This window comes from Columba livia, chromosome 10 (assembly GCF_036013475.1).
Source record: "Columba livia isolate bColLiv1 breed racing homer chromosome 10, bColLiv1.pat.W.v2, whole genome shotgun sequence".
In the NCBI taxonomy this organism is placed as follows: Eukaryota; Metazoa; Chordata; class Aves; order Columbiformes; family Columbidae; genus Columba; species Columba livia.
Window position 1 is genome coordinate 919,212 of NC_088611.1, and position 19,079 is coordinate 938,290.

At 54.9% G+C, this 19,079-nt stretch overlaps 2 protein-coding genes and 1 long non-coding RNA gene across 7 annotated transcripts in view; 1 reads left to right on the forward strand and 2 right to left on the reverse strand.

Annotated features, from left to right (window-relative positions):
- VGLL4 (vestigial like family member 4) overlaps window positions 1-5,416 on the reverse strand; it is a 48,527-nt gene extending 43,111 nt beyond the window's left edge. Inside the window, exon 1 of the mRNA XM_005502823.4 lies at window positions 4,953-5,416. Within this exon, the coding sequence (XP_005502880.1) occupies window positions 4,953-5,034 (82 nt within the window). The 5' untranslated portion in view covers window positions 5,035-5,416. The remainder of the gene's footprint in view (window positions 1-4,952) is intronic.
- Window positions 1-19,079, reverse strand: part of TAMM41 (TAM41 mitochondrial translocator assembly and maintenance homolog) — a 111,174-nt gene that overhangs the window by 16,759 nt on the left and 75,336 nt on the right. The window lies entirely within an intron of this gene.
- Window positions 5,353-8,444, forward strand: LOC135580432 (uncharacterized). Its single transcript, XR_010474981.1, has 2 exons — window positions 5,353-5,464; window positions 7,020-8,444. It is a non-coding gene; the product is annotated as an uncharacterized LOC135580432 (long non-coding RNA).

Genomic DNA, 19,079 nt, shown 5'->3' on the forward strand with positions numbered 1-19,079 from the left:
ACACAAATCTGCCTTCCAACACACAACCATCTGTACGCTCCCTTAGACAAACGGCGAAATGAAACAAATCTGCACCTTCTCATCCATATTCTATGGGAAACGAGGAGCCAAAACTCGCAGGGCTGTCCCTGCACCCATCCAGGAGCTGGGTCACCTGCCAAGTGTTCTGCTGAGCCCCAGGCCCTCCTGCCGCTGCCGCACACACCAACCACAGACGGAGAATATTCAGCTGAAGTGAAGGGAGTTTCCACCACAAAACAAGACGCAGATGTTGCACCTCTGAATCCCTGCCCGGAACGAGCGCCCATCATTCGATGGGAAGCGCTGGGAATGGAGACTGGTACAAAATGGTTCTGCCTCAAGGCCTTGGCACCTCGGCGAGGACAACAGCCTCCCAAGAGCTTCCCCATGTCTCTGAGCTCGTTAAGAAGAAAACAATGATGTGATGATGAAGCACTACTCATTAAACTGGCCATTGTTGATCCCCGGCAGCAAAGGAGGGTATCAGATGTATTCACGCCATCAGCATCCAGATGCTGAGGCAACAATTCTCTGTTTTTTCTTTTCCAGTATAAGTTGGGGAACGAGCTGTTAGAGAGCAGTGTAGGGGAAAGGGACCTGGGGGTCCTGGGGACAGCAGGGTGACCATGAGCCAGCACTGGGCCCTTGTGGCCAGGAAGCCAATGGTACCTGGGGTGGGTTAGAAGGGGGTGGTCAGTAGGTCAGAGAGGTTCTCCTGCCCCTCTGCTCTGCCCTGGGGAGACCACACCTGGAATATTGTGTCCAGCTGTGGCCCCTCAGTTCCAGCAGGACAGGGAACTGCTGGAGAGAGTCCAGCGCAGCCACCAAGATGCTGAAGGGAGTGGAGCATCTCCCGTGTGAGGAAAGGCTGAGGGAGCTGGGGCTCTGGAGCTGGACAAGAGGAGACTGAGGGGGGACTCATTCCTGGGGATCAATATGGAAAGGGGGAGTGTCAGGAGGATGGAGCCAGGCTCTTCTGGTGACAACCAGTGACAGGACAAGGGGCAATGGGTGCAAACTGGAACACAGGAGGTTCCACTGAAAGATGAGAAGAAACTTGTTCCTGGTGAGGGTGGCAGAGCCTGGCCCAGGCTGCCCAGGGGGTTGTGGAGTCTCCTTCTGTGCAGACATTCCAACCCGCCTGGACACCTTCCTGTGTAACCTCATCTGGGTGTTCCTGCTCCATGGGGGGATTGCACTGGATGAGCTTTCCAGGGCCCTTCCCATCCCTGACATTCTGGGATTCTGTGAAATATATGACCATGAATTGCTTTAAATGGTTGATCATTAAGTGTAACTTTCCCACTGGCAAAGACTAAACATTTTCATTTGAATTATTTAAGAGTTTTATTTCACTGGAGAGGAAGGCAAAACTCAAATGCTCTCTTTCATGCAAATTGTTAAGAGAAACACTACGTTGTTAAAATTAAGATTTTACTCCAAAAGCATTAGAGATTATCATGGAGCATCACAAGGAGCTCAAAGCTAGTAGTAATATTAAGGAAACCCTCAAAAGGATACAAATTATCAGTATAAAACAACCAACCTGTGGTTCAAAGTTATGGACCCCCTTTCAAAAACCCTCTTGCCTCATCTCTGCTTATAATCCTTTTGCTGGCTGTGGCTGTGTCAATGACATGAGTGTGCAGGACTGTCCATCATGTCACGGAGTCACACAAGTGTGGAGCCCCACCAGTCCAACCCTCCTGCTCAAAAGCTCAACTGGGGCAGGTTGCTCATGGCCATGACCACCTGGGTTCTGAGTGTCTCCAAAGACAGAGACACCACCACCTCTCTGGGCAACCTGTGCCAGCATTAGAGCAACCTCACAGGAAAAAAAACATCTTATGTTTGAGAAAACAGTCACCTTCAGTTCGGTTTCCGTACTATGAAGTGGTCAGCCAAGCCTGCAACACAACTTTATTTCTTCGTGGTTAACAGAACTGCCAGATCTCCTGTCTGCCCCCAACCACAACAACAGGAACATTTTTCTGCCCATCTGTATCACTCACCATTCTACCTTGTTCCTCCAGACCTCCACCAAGTAAACCAAAACCAGAAATACGCTTTAGGAACTGAACAGCACTCTGTCAATGAACGTCCCCATCCTCCTGATGAAAGACACCGCTGAGGAACAGGAGGAGATGGAGCCACAGCCGAGGCTTCCCGCACCTGCCGCTCCACGAGGACTGAGCAGCGCGGGCACCGCTCCGCACCGAGCCTCACCCCACAAACCACCGTCCGGCCCTCCTGCCGGGCAGGGGAACGCGGGACTGTCTTGGGATGCGCTCCATGTCAAGCTGAGGGGCTGCCAAACGCACACCACGGAAGAACTTTTCCTATTTCTTATTTACCAATACATCGCTTACCCGTAAGCTGCAGCTACACATCCATGGCACAGAGTTCCAGTGGCTTGCGCCAGGGGTGAAAGATTAAAACCACCAGCAGACCTCATAAAATGACAATGACACATTTCACCAGCATACCGATCACAATGCACACGAGCATTCCAAGAGAATCTAAAGGAATTTATTTCCGTTTATTTCCTGTGGCATATAAATCCGTAATTCTTTCTGATGAAATTTCAAACCCATTTTCACACCAGATAATGTACTTGTATCTTATCCAAAATCTGCAAAAGTACTTTTCAGGAAGGCATCTATTTATAAGTAGTTCTAGTATGACCTTTAATAAATCCTGATTTAGTTTGGAAGGGCACTTTGTTGTCAGTATAGTCACTCACAGCAGCGTCTTTGAGAAGACAAGATCCACCACCGGTGACACAAGTCACCTCTAAAATAAATACTATGGCAGAGGCATGGAAGATCCGTCGGCATCTCCAAAACTCCCTGCCAGCTCAGTGCAGATGTTGCCAGTGTTTATACTTTTTAAACCAGTGGGATATAAACACCTCACTATAAACACCACTGAAGTTTTGCTTTGCTTTTCTTCATTTTGTGTGTTTATTTTAGTGTTACAAATGTTAACTCCCACAATAAGGAAAATAGCAACAGATGTTTAAGCTAAACAAAGACTGCTATAGTAGAAAGTGTCCCTTAAGCTCTTCTTTTGCTTTTGAACTACTAAAGCTAAGATCTGGTTAAGTAACAATTATTGGAGAAGAGGGTGGGGAAAAAGGGGGCTTGAAAGAACCTTCCATAAATATCAGGCATGACTATAAAGAACTGAATTAACGAGCCAAAACTACAGGTTTTTTGCCTCAGTCAACAAAACACTCAGGAACACGTACCATGTAAGCAGCATTTTCTGCAAAACTTCATGGTCCTCATCAGAAGTTGTCAATTGCTTCCAAGCAAATCCCTGGTTACTACAGAGAGCAATTAAAAGGCTCAGGGATCCTGCAAGCAGTTTTTCTTGTTTGTTTTTTCTCTCTTTTTTTTCTTTTAACTAGTTTTCTTGCTGTAATGAAGAAAGCATGGGATAAGAAAGATCTTGAAAACTCCGCTCTATTGAATCCCAGCTCCATAATTGTTTAGTACTGCTGGGCAAAGCTCAGCCTTCTGTAAAATAACTTTATTCGAACAAATATATACATATTTGTGCAGGAAAGAGTAAGAAATGCAACTGGGATATTAACAGTTCTACAGGGAGCCCCTCCACTTCCTGAAGGAAAGCAATGTGGCCATGCTGATTTAATGGTAGAAAAGAGGGTATTTGCCAAAGAAAAGTCCAGCTCTCTGCCTTCTGGCCCAGTCCTTTTCTGAACAGTGTGAACAGATAGCTCCTACTCCTGTGTACGCTCCTTTTTGTTTCTTTCCTGACAACCACAGCAAGTTTATTTTCCAAACGAACATGGAAAGCGTTCCTGCTGAATCAGAAGAAAGGTTCCCGCAACGCTTGTGTGTGGCTACAGCAAACACGGCTCCCCTGCCAAGCCGAATTAGCTCAGTGGTGCCTTTCTTTCCAGTCAAAGCCAAGCCATAACCACTGCCTCAAACTGCACGTACGGAAAACTCCACCAGATTAAGAAACCGATTTTACCCAGTTACCGCGGGCACCTCGGAACGGGCTGTGGGGCCCGGACACGGGGGCAGCGGAACGCGGCACCGGCGGGACCCAGAGCCCGGCACAGGGGGACAAAAAGGATAAAAAAAGGCTCCGTTTTCCAACGGGTTGTGTAATTCTTTCCCCGGGGCCGGGAGGTGGGGGGGTCGGGCAGGAGGGGTGTGCGGGGCGGAGGAGGGGGCGGCACCGCGGGGCGGACAATGGGCCGCTCTGTGCGGGCCGGGGAGCGGGCGGGGACGGGCCGGGGGGACGGGGGAACGGGGGGGACGGGCCAGGGGGGACGGAACGGGGAACGGGGGGGACGGAACGGGGAACGGGGGGGACAGGCCGGGGGGGACGGAACGGGGAACGGGGGGGACGGGCCAGGGGGGACGGAACGGGGAACGGGGGGGACGGGCCAGGGGGGACGGAACGGGGAACGGGACGGGCCGGGGGGGACGGAACGGGGAACGGGACGGGCCGGTCCGGGTCCCGCCGAAGCAGCCTCGCCACCTAAAGCCGGCTCCCGGGTCCAGCAGCGGCCGAGCCCAACTGCTGCTCGGGATCAGGAGCAGAACTGTGCGTTAACTCTCACGCCCATCTTACAAACTGTTGCTTCTGCAGCTACAGAAATGATGGACAAAAACCTGACCTGCCACAAAAGCCACACGGTCCTTTGGGCTAATCTAACTGAAGTTATCTTTAAGAAAAAATAGTAAGTTAACACTAAAAACACTACTTGTAAAAAAAAAAAAAAAAAAGACAGAAAAATCACATTTAAAAAAGCCCGTCCTTTTCACAAAGCCTTGAGTAAGCGAGGTACCTCACAGCCAACAGTGCCGGTTTCAAGAGAGGAATGAAAGTCAGTGTTACAAAGGGCAGAAAACACAGCCGACAAAAGGCGCCTGGTGACATGAAAGCGTTACCTTCGTAGCAGAGAATGCCGATATTGTTGTTCATCTTGTCCAAGTACTGGTAGTTCAACAGGTCCATCCTCATAAACAGCATTTATCGGGCTCGCAGAAGAGACCAGCTCGTTCGCTTTCGCCCGGGTTCAGGGAGCGGGAGCCCGAGCAAATGGTGCCGAGCAGCTCCCGGCGGCCCGAACGCCCCCGGCGCAGGCCCGGCCTCCGGCTAATCACAACAAAGCGATGAAAGGGCCGTCGGGGGGACTCACGCACACGCACTCGCCTGCCCGGACTTCCCGCGGCGCCCCCGGCTCCAGAGAGCCTGTCTGGGGCTGCCCACGGCCCGTCCAACCAACACTACAGAAACGGGGAAGAAAGAGAGGAGCACCCGGCAAGGGGGGCGGACAAAGCGCGCGGAGCCGCGGCCGCCGCGCGCCCGCGCTGACAGCAGCCGCGAGCAGTGACGCCACGCGCCGGCAGCGCGCATGCGCCGCGCATCCCCGGAGCGCCGGGGATGTTTTCCGCACACGGTCAGGCGCTACAGGCGCGGAGCGCGGGCGGGGCAGCGGGAGCGCGGGCGGGGCCGCGGGAGCGCGGGCGGGGCAGCGGGAGCAGGGCGGGGCAGCGGGAGCGCGGGCGGGGCAGAGGGAGCAGGGCGGGGCAGCGGGAGCAGGGCGGGGCAGCGGGAGCAGGGCGGGGCAGCGGGAGCAGGGCGGGGCAGCGGGAGCAGGGCGGGGCAGAGGGAGCAGGGCGGGGCAGCGGGAGCAGGGCGGGGCAGCGGGAGCGCGGGCGGGGCAGCGGGAGCGCGGGCGGGGCAGCGGGAGCGCGGGCGGGGCAGCAGGAGCGCGGGCGGGGCAGCGGGAGCAGGGCGGGGCAGAGGGAGCGCGGGCGGGGCAGCGGGAGCGCGGGCGGGGCAGCGGGAGCAGGGCGGGGCAGAGGGAGCGCGGGCGGGGCAGCGGGAGCGCGGGCGGGGCAGCGGGAGCGCGGGCGGGGCAGCAGGAGCGCGGGCGGGGCAGCGGGAGCAGGGCGGGGCAGAGGGAGCAGGGCGGGGCAGCGGGAGCGCGGGCGGGGCAGCGGGAGCAGGGCGGGGCAGCGGGAGCGCGGGCGGGGCAGCGGGAGCAGGGCGGGGCAGCGGGAGCAGGGCGGGGCAGCGGGAGCAGGGCGGGGCAGCGGGAGCGCGGGCGGGGCAGCGGGAGCAGGGCGGGGCAGCGGGAGCGCGGGCGGGGCAGCGGGAGCGCGGGCGGGGCAGCGGGAGCGCGGGCGGGGCAGCGGGAGCAGGGCGGGGCAGCGGGAGCGCGGGCGGGGCAGCGGGAGCAGGGCGGGGCAGCGGGAGCGCGGGCGGGGCAGCGGGAGCAGGGCGGGGCAGCGGGAGCGCGGGCGGGGCAGCGGGAGCGCGGGAGCGCGGGCGGGGCAGCGGGAGCGCGGGCGGGGCAGCGGGAGCAGGGCGGGGCAGCGGGAGCAGGGCGGGGCAGAGGGAGCAGGGCGGGGCAGCGGGAGCAGGGCGGGGCAGCGGGAGCAGGGCGGGGCAGAGGGAGCAGGGCGGGGCAGCGGGAGCGCGGGCGGGGCAGCGGGAGCGCGGGCGGGGCAGCGGGAGCAGGGCGGGGCAGCGGGAGCGCGGGCGGGGCAGCGGGAGCAGGGCGGGGCAGCGGGAGCAGGGCGGGGCAGCGGGAGCGCGGGAGCGCGGGCGGGGCAGCGGGAGCGCGGGCGGGGCAGCGGGAGCAGGGCGGGGCAGCGGGAGCGCGGGCGGGGCAGCGGGAGCGCGGGCGGGGCAGCGGGAGCGCGGGCGGGGCAGCGGGAGCAGGGCGGGGCAGCGGGAGCAGGGCGGGGCAGCGGGAGCGCGGGAGCGCGGGCGGGGCAGCGGGAGCGCGGGCGGGGCAGCGGGAGCGCGGGCGGGGCAGCGGGAGCAGGGCGGGGCAGCGGGAGCAGGGCGGGGCAGCGGGAGCGCGGGCGGGGCAGCGGGAGCAGGGCGGGAGCGCCCCGCAGCAGCGCTCCGGCCGCGCCCCCGGCGGGACAGCGGCGCCACATCACCTGCTGAAAATTAATTCTTACACGTTCTTCGCTTAATTTCCCTCTGACACGTCCCAGTGCTGCCGCGGTGAAAAAGAATGCTGTTTTACAGTAACGGGACGGACAACTAAAATTAAAGAACAGAGGTACAGCGGGTGTATGTGCTACAATTCCACCCGTACGCTAAACTAAACACAGCAGATTGCGTTGTGCGTACCCAAATTCAAAGGTATTCTATACCAGTGCTCCAGACAGAACCAGACATTTAACAAAGGCGTCAAGAGAAGTCTTAGCCCCTTAATATACAAACTGCGATAAAAACCCATACCTACAACACCAACAAAAGAGAGGCATGCTTATTCCGTGTGAAATGCAAGTTTCTTACGTAATTACGCCAAAGCTTTTGGGGAAAATACTTCTGATATGTGCAATTTTTAATAGATAGCATCCCTGAATTTACAGTCATGCAACACATGTTATGGATGCTTGGGAAGAATAAGAATAAATAAATAGAGTAGCATTAAAGAAAGAAGGAACAGTGGGTATGTGTGTATGCATAGAGACAGGTACTGTGTATTCACACAGCTCCAGCTCCACCTATATACTACCACATGTGATTTTTAAGGGCTCCCAGCAGTCGAACCTCCTGTGTGCTGGATGCGGTCTGCCCTTCCGTGGGCATCGCAACGCCTCGTGCTGCTCAGACAGATGTGGGGGCAGAACATCTGGATGGGTGTAACTCACCTCAGAGACATCAGTTTGCATTTCCTGGGGCTGAGCAGCACCTGAAGTCTGATCTGACAGCAGAACAAGAGAAATAAATACTGGTAGAGGTTTGGCCTAGGACAAACAAAGAAGCTAACAGAGTCCTAATCTTCCCTCTGCCCCGCGGCTTGGAACATAATTCATCCCTGCCATCCTGGGACGGAGAATTTTAATGGTGCACACAAGCAGACTGCAAGAACCAGGGACAAACTGCCATTCTCATGCTAAGAATGTCTCTCCTCTGTCAGAGAAGGGGAAGATGTTCCATTACAGAGGCAACTCACGCAGCGACGTTTTGTCAGGGCGTTTTGAAAAGTACGGCTTGAATATTCGGGATGTTTCAGTGAGACCAGGTAACCCAGTTAAAGTTATTAGTCAGAAATAGGAACAGGACATTCATCTGCAAGGAAGATTCCCCAGAACCCAAATAAGGTTTCTCCTCACTTCAAATACAAAAAGCCCTGTGTGTTGTCTACTTACACGCCTCAACTGAAGGAGAATGTCCACTAACAGTGCCGAATTACAGCAGGAAACAAATTACCTGCAAGGAATTCAGCATTGCTGCGAAGATGAAGGTCAAGAAGCATTTATCGATTACTTATATGCCAAAAGGGCGCTCTCCTAATTGAAGCGCTATTCATCTTTAAGACTTTAACATGGTGTAAAAGCTCACCAGCACTTAATGCCGAGGTAACAGCACATTTCGTGGATGGTACCTAATAAAAATGCTGCAGTTGTTTTCTTGCCTCACAGGATTTGTTACCACCAAAGGTACAACCCCATACCTCCAGACTGAAATAATGCATGGTATTTTCTAGAAAGAAAAATCTTTTGAACAAAGAACATTATCATTTTTAGCAATGGGACTAGGAGTTTTACAGCAGATCGCGGTGTGCGTACCCAAATTCAAAGATATTCTATACCAGAGCTCCAGACAGAACCAGACATTTAACAAAGGCGTCAAGAGAAGTCTTAGCCCCTTAATATACAAACTGCGATAAAAACGCATACCTACAACACCAACAAAAGAGAGGCATGCTTATTCCGTGTGAAATGCAAGTTTCTTATGTAATTACGCCAAAGCTTTTGGGGAAAATACTTCTGATATGTACAGTTTTTAATATAGATAGCATCCCTGAATTTACAGTAATACAACACATTTTATAGATGCTTGGAAAGGATAAGAACATACAAGTATTTAATCCTTCCAGTTTAAAATACTTATATTTTCGTGGGACATGCAGGTGATGAGGAAGAAAAGCAAGCAATATTCTATGCCTTGCACATAATGGGGCAAGGCATTATAGTTCAAAGTCCTCTATACATTCCTCTCTGTATTCAAAGATACATGTTTCTTCAAGTTGTTTGGAAATTCAAGGTTGGGTATTGTCTACAAATCACTGACTGCTCAGTACTGCTGTCCAGACCCCAATAAAGAAATAAGGATTTCTTTATTAGACCAGTAGTCACTGGTTGACAGGTTTTTACACTGTAATTATCACTTTCTCATATGAATGGCTTTCAGCAGTACAGGATACACTATGATTAACGCTTGTCGAACATTGCGTAATGAACATCTTAAGATTCTTCACATTAAATAATAATAAACTGGTACCAAACACTGGCACCTTTATGAATTTCTAAATTAAAACATCTATACTGAAAGCAAGGCAATGCCTAAGAATGAATAGGAGGGAAAATTATCACCGTAAATGTATCTCAAGCATGCTGAAACCGAACTCCATTCATAGGAAAACTTTATTTGAAAGAAAACAGCTCAACAAATCCAAGTCCAGCAGACATTAACCTCAAATACTGACAGGCTGACTGTCAAGTACTCTGCTCCTGCCAGCCAAGAGTTCCCGACTGCTCGATTCAAGCTGCTGCTCATCAAACCTTCCCCAGTCTGAGGTACCTGACACCCAACTGAACCCCTCATCAATGCATCCGCAGGCCAGGTGTGAAATACACAACAAAACAAGCTACTAGCATCACCCCAGGACCTTTGTTAGCTCATTCTGTTCTTCTGCGTGTTGATAGTTGCAAATACAATTATGTGCTGTGGCACCTCTGCGTCATATTAGCTAGATTACTTCCTATGGGATTGCACACACTTATTCTGGAAGGCAGATAAATACCCGTATCTCATATAAAAAGTGTTTAAAACCCTGGAACTTTTAACACAATAGCATCCCCTAGAGGTAACTGAAAATCCACGTGCCTTTCTGAATAACTGGGGACTTAACATCAAAGTACATTAGATTTTATTCCAATTAGAGCACACAGCAGATGAGATGGTTCAATCTCTTCATGATCATCTGAATGGACAGCAACCTAAACTTAGTCTGCACACAAGACTGTCTTATCACACAAGTATTGTGAGGCAAGGAAAGCAAACGAGACATAAAAAAGGTGGTGGGAAGCAACTGGTGTGATGGGCCCAACCATCCAGGTTCCTGGTGCTCCTGTGCAGGGGCTGCTCTGGGCAGCAGGACCAGCGTCTTGGCAGCTGCAGCACAGCAGCTCTCACTGCAGCACAGCAGCTCTCACTGCAGCACAGCAGCTCTCTCACTGCAGCACAGCAGCTCTCACTGCAGCACAGCAGGTCTCACTGCAGCACAGCAGGTCTCTCACTGCAGCACAGCAGCTCTCTCACTGCAGCACAGCAGCTCTCACTGCAGCACAGCAGCTGTCTCACTGCAGCACAGCAGCTGTCTCACTGCAGCACAGCAGCTCTCACTGCAGCACAGCAGCTGTCTCACTGCAGCACAGCAGCTGTCTCACTGCAGCACAGCAGCTGTCTCACTGCAGCACAGCAGCTCTCACTGCAGCACAGCAGCTCTCTCACTGCAGCACAGCAGCTCTCTCACTGCAGCACAGCAGCTCTCACTGCAGCACAGCAGCTCTCTCACTGCAGCATAGCAGCTGTCTCACTGCAGCACAGCAGCTCTCTCACTGCAGCACAGCAGCTCTCACTGCAGCACAGCAGCTCTCTCACTGCAGCACAGCAGCTCTCTCACTGCAGCACAGCAGCTCTCACTGCAGCACAGCAGCTCTCTCTCTGCAGCACAGCAGCTCTCTCTGCAGCACAGCAGCTCTCACTGCAGCACAGCAGCTCTCACTGCAGCATAGCAGCTGTCTCACTGCAGCACAGCAGCTCTCACTGCAGCACAGCAGCTCTCACTGCAGCACAGCAGCTCTCTCTCTGCAGCACAGCAGCTCTCTCACTGCAGCATAGCAGCTGTCTCACTGCAGCACAGCAGCTCTCACTGCAGCACAGCAGCTCTCACTGCAGCATAGCAGCTGTCTCAATGCAGCACAGCAGCTCTCACTGCAGCACAGCAGCTCTCTCACTGCAGCACAGCAGCTCTCTCACTGCAGCACAGCAGCTGTCTCACTGCAGCACAGCAGCTCTCACTGCAGCATAGCAGCTATCTCACTGCAGCACAGCAGCTGTCTCACTGCAGCACAGCAGCTGTCTCACTGCAGCACAGCAGCTCTCACTGCAGCACAGCAGCTCTCTCACTGCAGCACAGCAGCTCTCACTGCAGCACAGCAGATGTCACTGCAGCACAGCAGCTCTCACTGCAGCACAGCAGCTGTCTCACTGCAGCACAGCAGCTGTCTCACTGCAGCACAGCAGCTCTCACTGCAGCATAGCAGCTGTCTCACTGCAGCATAGCAGCTGTCTCACTGCAGCACAGCAGCTCTCACTGCAGCACAGCAGCTCTCACTGCAGCACAGCAGCTCTCTCACTGCAGCACAGCAGCTCTCTCACTGCAGCACAGCAGCTCTCTCACTGCAGCACAGCAGCTCTCACTGCAGCACAGTAGCTCTGCCACTGCAGCACAGCAGCTCTCTCACTGCAGCACAGCAGCTCTCACTGCAGCACAGCACCTCTCTCACTGCAGCACAGCAGCTCTCTCACTGCAGCACAGCAGCTCTCACTGCAGCACAGCAGCTCTCCCACTGCAGCACAGCAGCTCTCTCTGCAGCACAGCAGCTCTCACTGCAGCACAGCAGCTCTCTCACTGCAGCACAGCAGCTCTCACTGCAGCACAGCAGCTCTCTCACTGCAGCACAGCAGTTCTCTCACTGCAGCACAGCAGCTCTCTCTCTGCAGCACAGCAGCTCTCACTGCAGCACAGCAGCTCTCACTGCAGCACAGCAGCTCTCTCACTGCAGCACAGCAGCTCTCACTGCAGCACAGCAGCTCTCTCTGCAGCACAGCAGCTCTCACTGCAGCACAGCAGCTCTCTCACTGCAGCACAGCAGCTCTCACTGCAGCACAGCAGCTCTCTCACTGCAGCACAGCAGTTCTCTCACTGCAGCACAGCAGCTCTCTCTCTGCAGCACAGCAGCTCTCACTGCAGCACAGCAGCTCTCACTGCAGCACAGCAGCTCTCTCACTGCAGCACAGCAGCTCTCACTGCAGCACAGCAGCTCTCTCACTGCAGCACAGCAGCTTTCACTGCAGCACAGCAGCTCTCTCACTGCAGCACAGCAGCTCTCACTGCAGCACAGCAGCTCTCTCTGCAGCACAGCAGCTCTCACTGCAGCACAGCAGCTCTCTCACTGCAGCACAACAGCTCTCTCACTGCAGCACAGCAGCTCTCTCACTGCAGCACAGCAGCTCTCACTGCAGCACAGCAGCTCTCACTGCAGCACAGCAGGTCTCTCACTGCAGCACAGCAGCTCTCCCACTGCAGCACAGCAGCTCTCACTGCAGCACAGCAGGTCTCTCACTGCAGCACAGCAGCTCTCCCACTGCAGCACAGCAGCTCTCACTGCAGCACAGCAGGTCTCTCACTGCAGCACAGCAGCTCTCCCACTGCAGCACAGCAGCTCTCTCACTGCAGCACAGCAGCTCTCTCTGCAGCACAGCAGCTCTCTCACTGCAGCACAGCAGCTCTCTCTGCAGCACAGCAGGTCTCTCACTGCAGCACACCAGCTCTCACTGCAGCACAGCAGGTCTCTCACTGCAGCACAGCAGCTCTCACTGCAGCACAGCAGCTCTCACTGCAGCACAGCAGCTCTCACTGCAGCACACCAGCTCTCACTGCAGCACAGCAGCTCTCACTGCAGCACACCAGCTCTCACTGCAGCACACCAGCACTCACTGCAGCACAGCAGCTCTCTCACTGCAGCACAGCAGCTCTCACTGCAGCACACCAGCTCTCACTGCAGCACGGCAGCTCTCTCACTGCAGCACAGCAGCTCTCTCACTGCAGCACAGCAGCTCTCCCACTGCAGCACAGCAGCTCTCTCTGCAGCACAGCAGCTCTCACTGCAGCACAGCAGCTCTCTCACTGCAGCACAGCAGCTCTCACTGCAGCACAGCAGCTCTCTCACTGCAGCACAGCAGCTCTCACTGCAGCACAGCAGCTCTCACTGCAGCACAGCAGCTCTCTCAATGCAGCACAGCAGCTCTCACTGCAGCACAGCAGCTCTCTCACTGCAGCACAGCAGCTCTCTCACTGCAGCACAGCAGCTCTCCCACTGCAGCACAGCAGCTCTCTCTGCAGCACAGCAGTTCTCACTGCAGCACAGCAGCTCTCTCACTGCAGCACAGCAGCTCTCACTGTAGCACAGCAGCTCTCCCACTGCAGCACAGCAGCTCTCTCACTGCAGCACAGCAGCTCTCTCACTGCAGCACAACAGCTCTCACTGCAGCACAGCAGCTCTCTCACTGCAGCACAGCAGCTCTCACTGCAGCACAGCAGCTCTCCCACTGCAGCACAGCAGCTCTCTCACTGCAGCACAGCAGCTCTCCCACTGCAGCACAGCAGCTCTCACTGCAGCACAGCAGCTCTCACTGCAGCACAGCAGCTCTCCCACTGCAGCACAGCAGCTCTCACTGCAGCACAGCAGCTCTCACTGCAGCACAGCAGCTCTCCCACTGCAGCACAGCAGCTGTCTCACTGCAGCACAGCAGCTGTCTCACTGCAGCACAGCAGCTCTCACTGCAGCATAGCAGCTGTCTCACTGCAGCACAGCAGCTGTCTCACTGCAGCACAGCAGCTCTCACTGCAGCACAGCAGCTCTCACTGCAGCACAGCAGCTCTCTCACTGCAGCACAGCAGCTCTCTCACTGCAGCACAGCAGCTCTCTCTGCAGCACAGCAGCTCTCTCACTGCAGCACAGCAGCTCTCACTGCAGCACAGTAGCTCTGCCACTGCAGCACAGCAGCTCTCTCACTGCAGCACAGCAGCTCTCACTGCAGCACAGCACCTCTCTCACTGCAGCACAGCAGCTCTCACTGCAGCACAGCAGCTCTCTCACTGCAGCACAGCAGCTCTCTCACTGCAGCACAACAGCTCTCTCACTGCAGCACAGCAGCTCTCTCACTGCAGCACAGCAGCTCTCACTGCAGCACAGCAGGTCTCTCACTGCAGCACAGCAGCTCTCCCACTGCAGCACAGCAGCTCTCACTGCAGCACAGCAGCTCTCCCACTGCAGCACAGCAGCTCTCCCACTGCAGCACAGCAGCTCTCACTGCAGCACAGCAGGTCTCTCACTGCAGCACAGCAGCTCTCCCACTGCAGCACAGCAGCTCTCTCACTGCAGCACAGCAGCTCTCTCTGCAGCACAGCAGCTCTCTCACTGCAGCACAGCAGCTCTCTCTGCAGCACAGCAGGTCTCTCACTGCAGCACACCAGCTCTCACTGCAGCACAGCAGGTCTCTCACTGCAGCACAGCAGCTCTCACTGCAGCACAGCAGCTCTCACTGCAGCACACCAGCTCTCACTGCAGCACACCAGCACTCACTGCAGCACAGCAGCTCTCTCACTGCAGCACAGCAGCTCTCACTGCAGCACACCAGCTCTCACTGCAGCACGGCAGCTCTCTCACTGCAGCACAGCAGCTCTCACTGCAGCACAGCAGCTCTCTCACTGCAGCACAGCAGCTCTCACTGCAGCACGGCAGCTCTCTCACTGCAGCACAGCAGCTCTCCCACTGCAGCACAGCAGCTCTCACTGCAGCACAGCAGCTCTCCCACTGCAGCACAGCAGCTCTCACTGCAGCACAGCAGCTCTCTCACTGCAGCACAGCAGCTCTCACTGCAGCACAGCAGCTCTCCCACTGCAGCACAGCAGCTCTCTCTGCAGCACAGCAGCTCTCACTGCAGCACAGCAGGTCTCTCACTGCAGCACAGCAGCTCTCACTGCAGCACAGCAGCTCTCCCACTGCAGCACAGCAGCTCTCACTGCAGCACAGCAGCTCTCCCACTGCAGCACACCAGCACTCACTGCAGCACAGCAGCTCTCCCACTGCAGCACAGCAGCTCTCACTGCAGCACACCAGCTCTCACTGCAGCACGGCAGCTCTCTCACTGCAGCACAGCAGCTCTCCCACTGCAGCACAGCAGCTCTCTCTGCAGCACAGCAGCTCTCACTGCAGCACAGCAGCTCTCTCACTGCAGCACAGCAGCTCTCACTGCAGCACAGCAGCTCTCTCACTGCAGCACAGCAGCTCTCACTGCAGCACAGCAGCTCTCTCACTGCAGCACAGCAGCTCTCACTGCAGCACAGCAGCTCTCTCACTGCAGCACAGCAGCTCTCTCACTGCAGCACAGCAGCTCTCCCACTGCAGCACAGCAGCTCTCTCTGCAGCACAGCAGCTCTCACTGCAGCACAGCAGCTCTCTCACTGCAGCACAGCAGCTCTCACTGTAGCACAGCAGCTCTCCCACTGCAGCACAGCAGCTCTCTCACTGCAGCACAGCAGCTCTCTCACTACAGCACAACAGCTCTCACTGCAGCACAGCAGCTCTCACTGCAGCACAGCAGCTCTCCCACTGCAGCACAGCAGCTCTCTCACTGCAGCACAGCAGCTCTCCCACTGCAGCACAGCAGCTCTCACTGCAGCACAGCAGCTCTCACTGCAGCACAGCAGCTCTCCCACTGCAGCACAGCAGCTCTCACTGCAGCACAGCAGCTCTCACTGCAGCACAGCAGCTCTCCCACTGCAGCACAGCAGCTGTCTCACTGCAGCACAGCAGCTGTCTCACTGCAGCACAGCAGCTCTCACTGCAGCATAGCAGCTGTCTCACTGCAGCATAGCAGCTGTCTCACTGCAGCACAGCAGCTGTCTCACTGCAGCACAGCAGCTCTCACTGCAGCACAGCAGCTCTCACTGCAGCACAGCAGCTCTCTCACTGCAGCACAGCAGCTCTCTCACTGCAGCACAGCAGCTCTCTCTGCAGCACAGCAGCTCTCTCACTGCAGCACAGCAGCTCTCACTGCAGCACAGTAGCTCTGCCACTGCAGCACAGCAGCTCTCTCACTGCAGCACAGCAGCTCTCACTGCAGCACAGCACCTCTCTCACTGCAGCACAGCAGCTCTCTCACTGCAGCACAGCAGCTCTCACTGCAGCACAGCACCTCTCTCACTGCAGCACAGCAGCTCTCTCACTGCAGCACAGCAGCTCTCACTGCAGCACAGCAGCTCTCTCACTGCAGCACAGCAGCTCTCCCACTGCAGCACAGCAGCTCTCACTGCAGCACAGCAGCTCTCCCACTGCAGCACAGCAGCTCTCCCACTGCAGCACAGCAGCTCTCACTGCAGCACAGCAGGTCTCTCACTGCAGCACAGCAGCTCTCCCACTGCAGCACAGCAGCTCTCACTGCAGCACAGCAGGTCTCTCACTGCAGCACAGCAGCTCTCTCACTGCAGCACAGCAGCTCTCTCTGCAGCACAGCAGCTCTCACTGCAGCACAGCAGCTCTCTCTGCAGCACAGCAGCTCTCTCACTGCAGCACAGCAGCTCTCTCTGCAGCACAGCAGGTCTCTCACTGCAGCACACCAGCTCTCACTGCAGCACAGCAGCTCTCTCACTGCAGCACAGCAGCTCTCTGCAGCACAGCAGCTCTCTGCAGCACAGCAGCTCTCTCACTGCAGCACAGCAGCTCTCCCACTGCAGCACAGCAGCTCTCACTGCAGCACAGCAGGTCTCTCACTGCAGCACAGCAGCTCTCCCACTGCAGCACAGCAGCTCTCACTGCAGCACAGCAGGTCTCTCACTGCAGCACAGCAGCTCTCTCACTGCAGCACAGCAGCTCTCTCTGCAGCACAGCAGCTCTCACTGCAGCACAGCAGCTCTCTCTGCAGCACAGCAGCTCTCTCACTGCAGCACAGCAGCTCTCTCTGCAGCACAGCAGGTCTCTCACTGCAGCACACCAGCTCTCACTGCAGCACAGCAGCTCTCTCACTGCAGCACAGCAGCTCTCTGCAGCACAGCAGCTCTCTGCAGCACAGCAGCTCTCTCACTGCAGCACAGCAGCTCTCACTGCAGCACAGCAGCTCTCACTGCAGCACAGCAGCTCTCTCACTGCTCCTCTATCAGCCTGAACACCCTCTGGCGTGCGGCTCAGACCGCCCCGTGCCGCGCAGCACAGGCACCCCGGAGGTGCACGGACACCTGCCCGGCCGAAGCTGCGGTGCGGATGTGCCCGTGCATGGTGAGAAGAGCATTTTTCAAAACCTGGTTTTCAAAGAGCCCCAGTGCATGCTATTAATGCAATACACTGTTGTGTCACTGCCTCTTAAAGGGCAATAAATCTTTGCTACTATACAAATATATAGTCCTGGCTTGTTTGAGCAATAATATAAAAACAAATCCTTATAACTGGGTATTGTTTGTTTACCTGAATTTTTGTAGGAAAAAAATGGCAATTCCTTAATATATCAAGCCCATAATATGAGATTGGACAGTAAGAGTTCATATGGTATTTACAGCACTTAAAAATATATATTGAGTTGCCTACGAATAAATGTTTTAGAGCAAGCTACCACGGAGCTTCTCCTTTCTGCTTCCCAAAATGGTTTGGGTGCAGTTGTACGAACTTGGTCTACACTCTATGCCATGCAACACCTTTTAGGGGGAAAATGCACGACACTGGCTGAAAATCAAGGTGGTAGAGAACAAAGTGTGAGCTGGTCGCTGCAATTTCACCCTTGATGGCCATCAGCAGAGAGGGGCTATTTCTCCGATATCGGACACCATAGAGCGCTGCTCAGTGTAATTCCATTTTCGAACAGACAAAAGTATCTGCTGCAGCTCCTGAGGTCAGACGGGCCTTTCTGACACACCTATGAGCTGATACCTCAACACGCTACGAGGAGGAGCTGGAGGAATAAAGCAAGAGGACTTAAATACAGGTTTTACCTTTCTTCTTTAACTAAAAACTGAGCAAATTGTAGTTAATAGCTGCTAGGTGGCGATGTCCCTGAAGGAAAAATGCTGCTTTTCCTTTTCCATGCGCAGAGTTGCTGCACTTACCACCTCTGGTTTTATTCTTTCACAGGAAAAATGAGTAAACAGAAATTCTTATTAAAGCAAGATGCGGTTTTTGCTTTTAAATACTTCCAGATATGATACGGAAATACAGTTACAATGCATTAAACATGCAGGAAGCTCAGAGATGCATAAGGAAAGTGACATTTAAAGTTTCTTGCAAAGAGCTACCTCAAGAGCCGAGCCTCTCAGTTCCACATGGAATAACGCGTAACTGAACTCTTCACTCAGCCAGTGAGATACCACAAAATATACCAACTTTATGTACTTTTTACGAAGCATTAAGTAATGATGATTGCACCAGAGAACTAAAGATATCCAAGCATGTGTTCTTCCAGATCAATTTATTTTTTTAAACAAAAAGGTTCATTGCAAATAGATTTTAGTGACATCAAACCACCTTCTCCCTTCCACAGCCTAAAAAAAGAAAGGGGAAGGGGAAGGGGAAGGGGAAGGGGAAGGGGAAGGGGAAGGGGAAGGGGAAGGGGAAGGGGAAGGGGAAGGGAAAGGAGAAGGGGAAGGGGAAGGGAAAGGGGAAGGGGAAGGGGAAGGGGAAGGGGAAGGGGAAGGGGAAGGGGAAGGGGAAGGGGAAGGGAAAGGGAAAGGGAAAGGGAAAGGGAAAGGGAAAGGGAAAGGGAAAGGGAAAGGGAAAGGGAAAGGGAAAGGGAAAGGGGCCCCAGTAGGTAGAGCATCTCTGAGCTAAAGCCAGCACACGCCTTCTTGTTTTACCCGTCCTTTATTAACCAACGGTTTCAGCAACACTTCAGACATTACGGAACACAAAAGATACTTTTGTTCTCATCAGTGGAGTTCCTCAAGATTGAAATATTAGACTTATGCCTACTATTAAGTTGTAGCAAAATCATTTGTATGTTTCCTTTCATTCTTGTCACACCGTGTTACAGAAGTACTGCCTAGCAAGGCGCTGTGTGTGTGATCCGCAGGTGTACTGAGCGGCACCTGCAGCGCTGACCTGCCGGTAAGCCGGGTTCTGCAGCCGCCCGTCCCCCGAGGAACCAAAGCCAGCAGCCAGCCCATCCCAGCTCCAGTTCCCTACCGGCCTAATACGAACAGAACT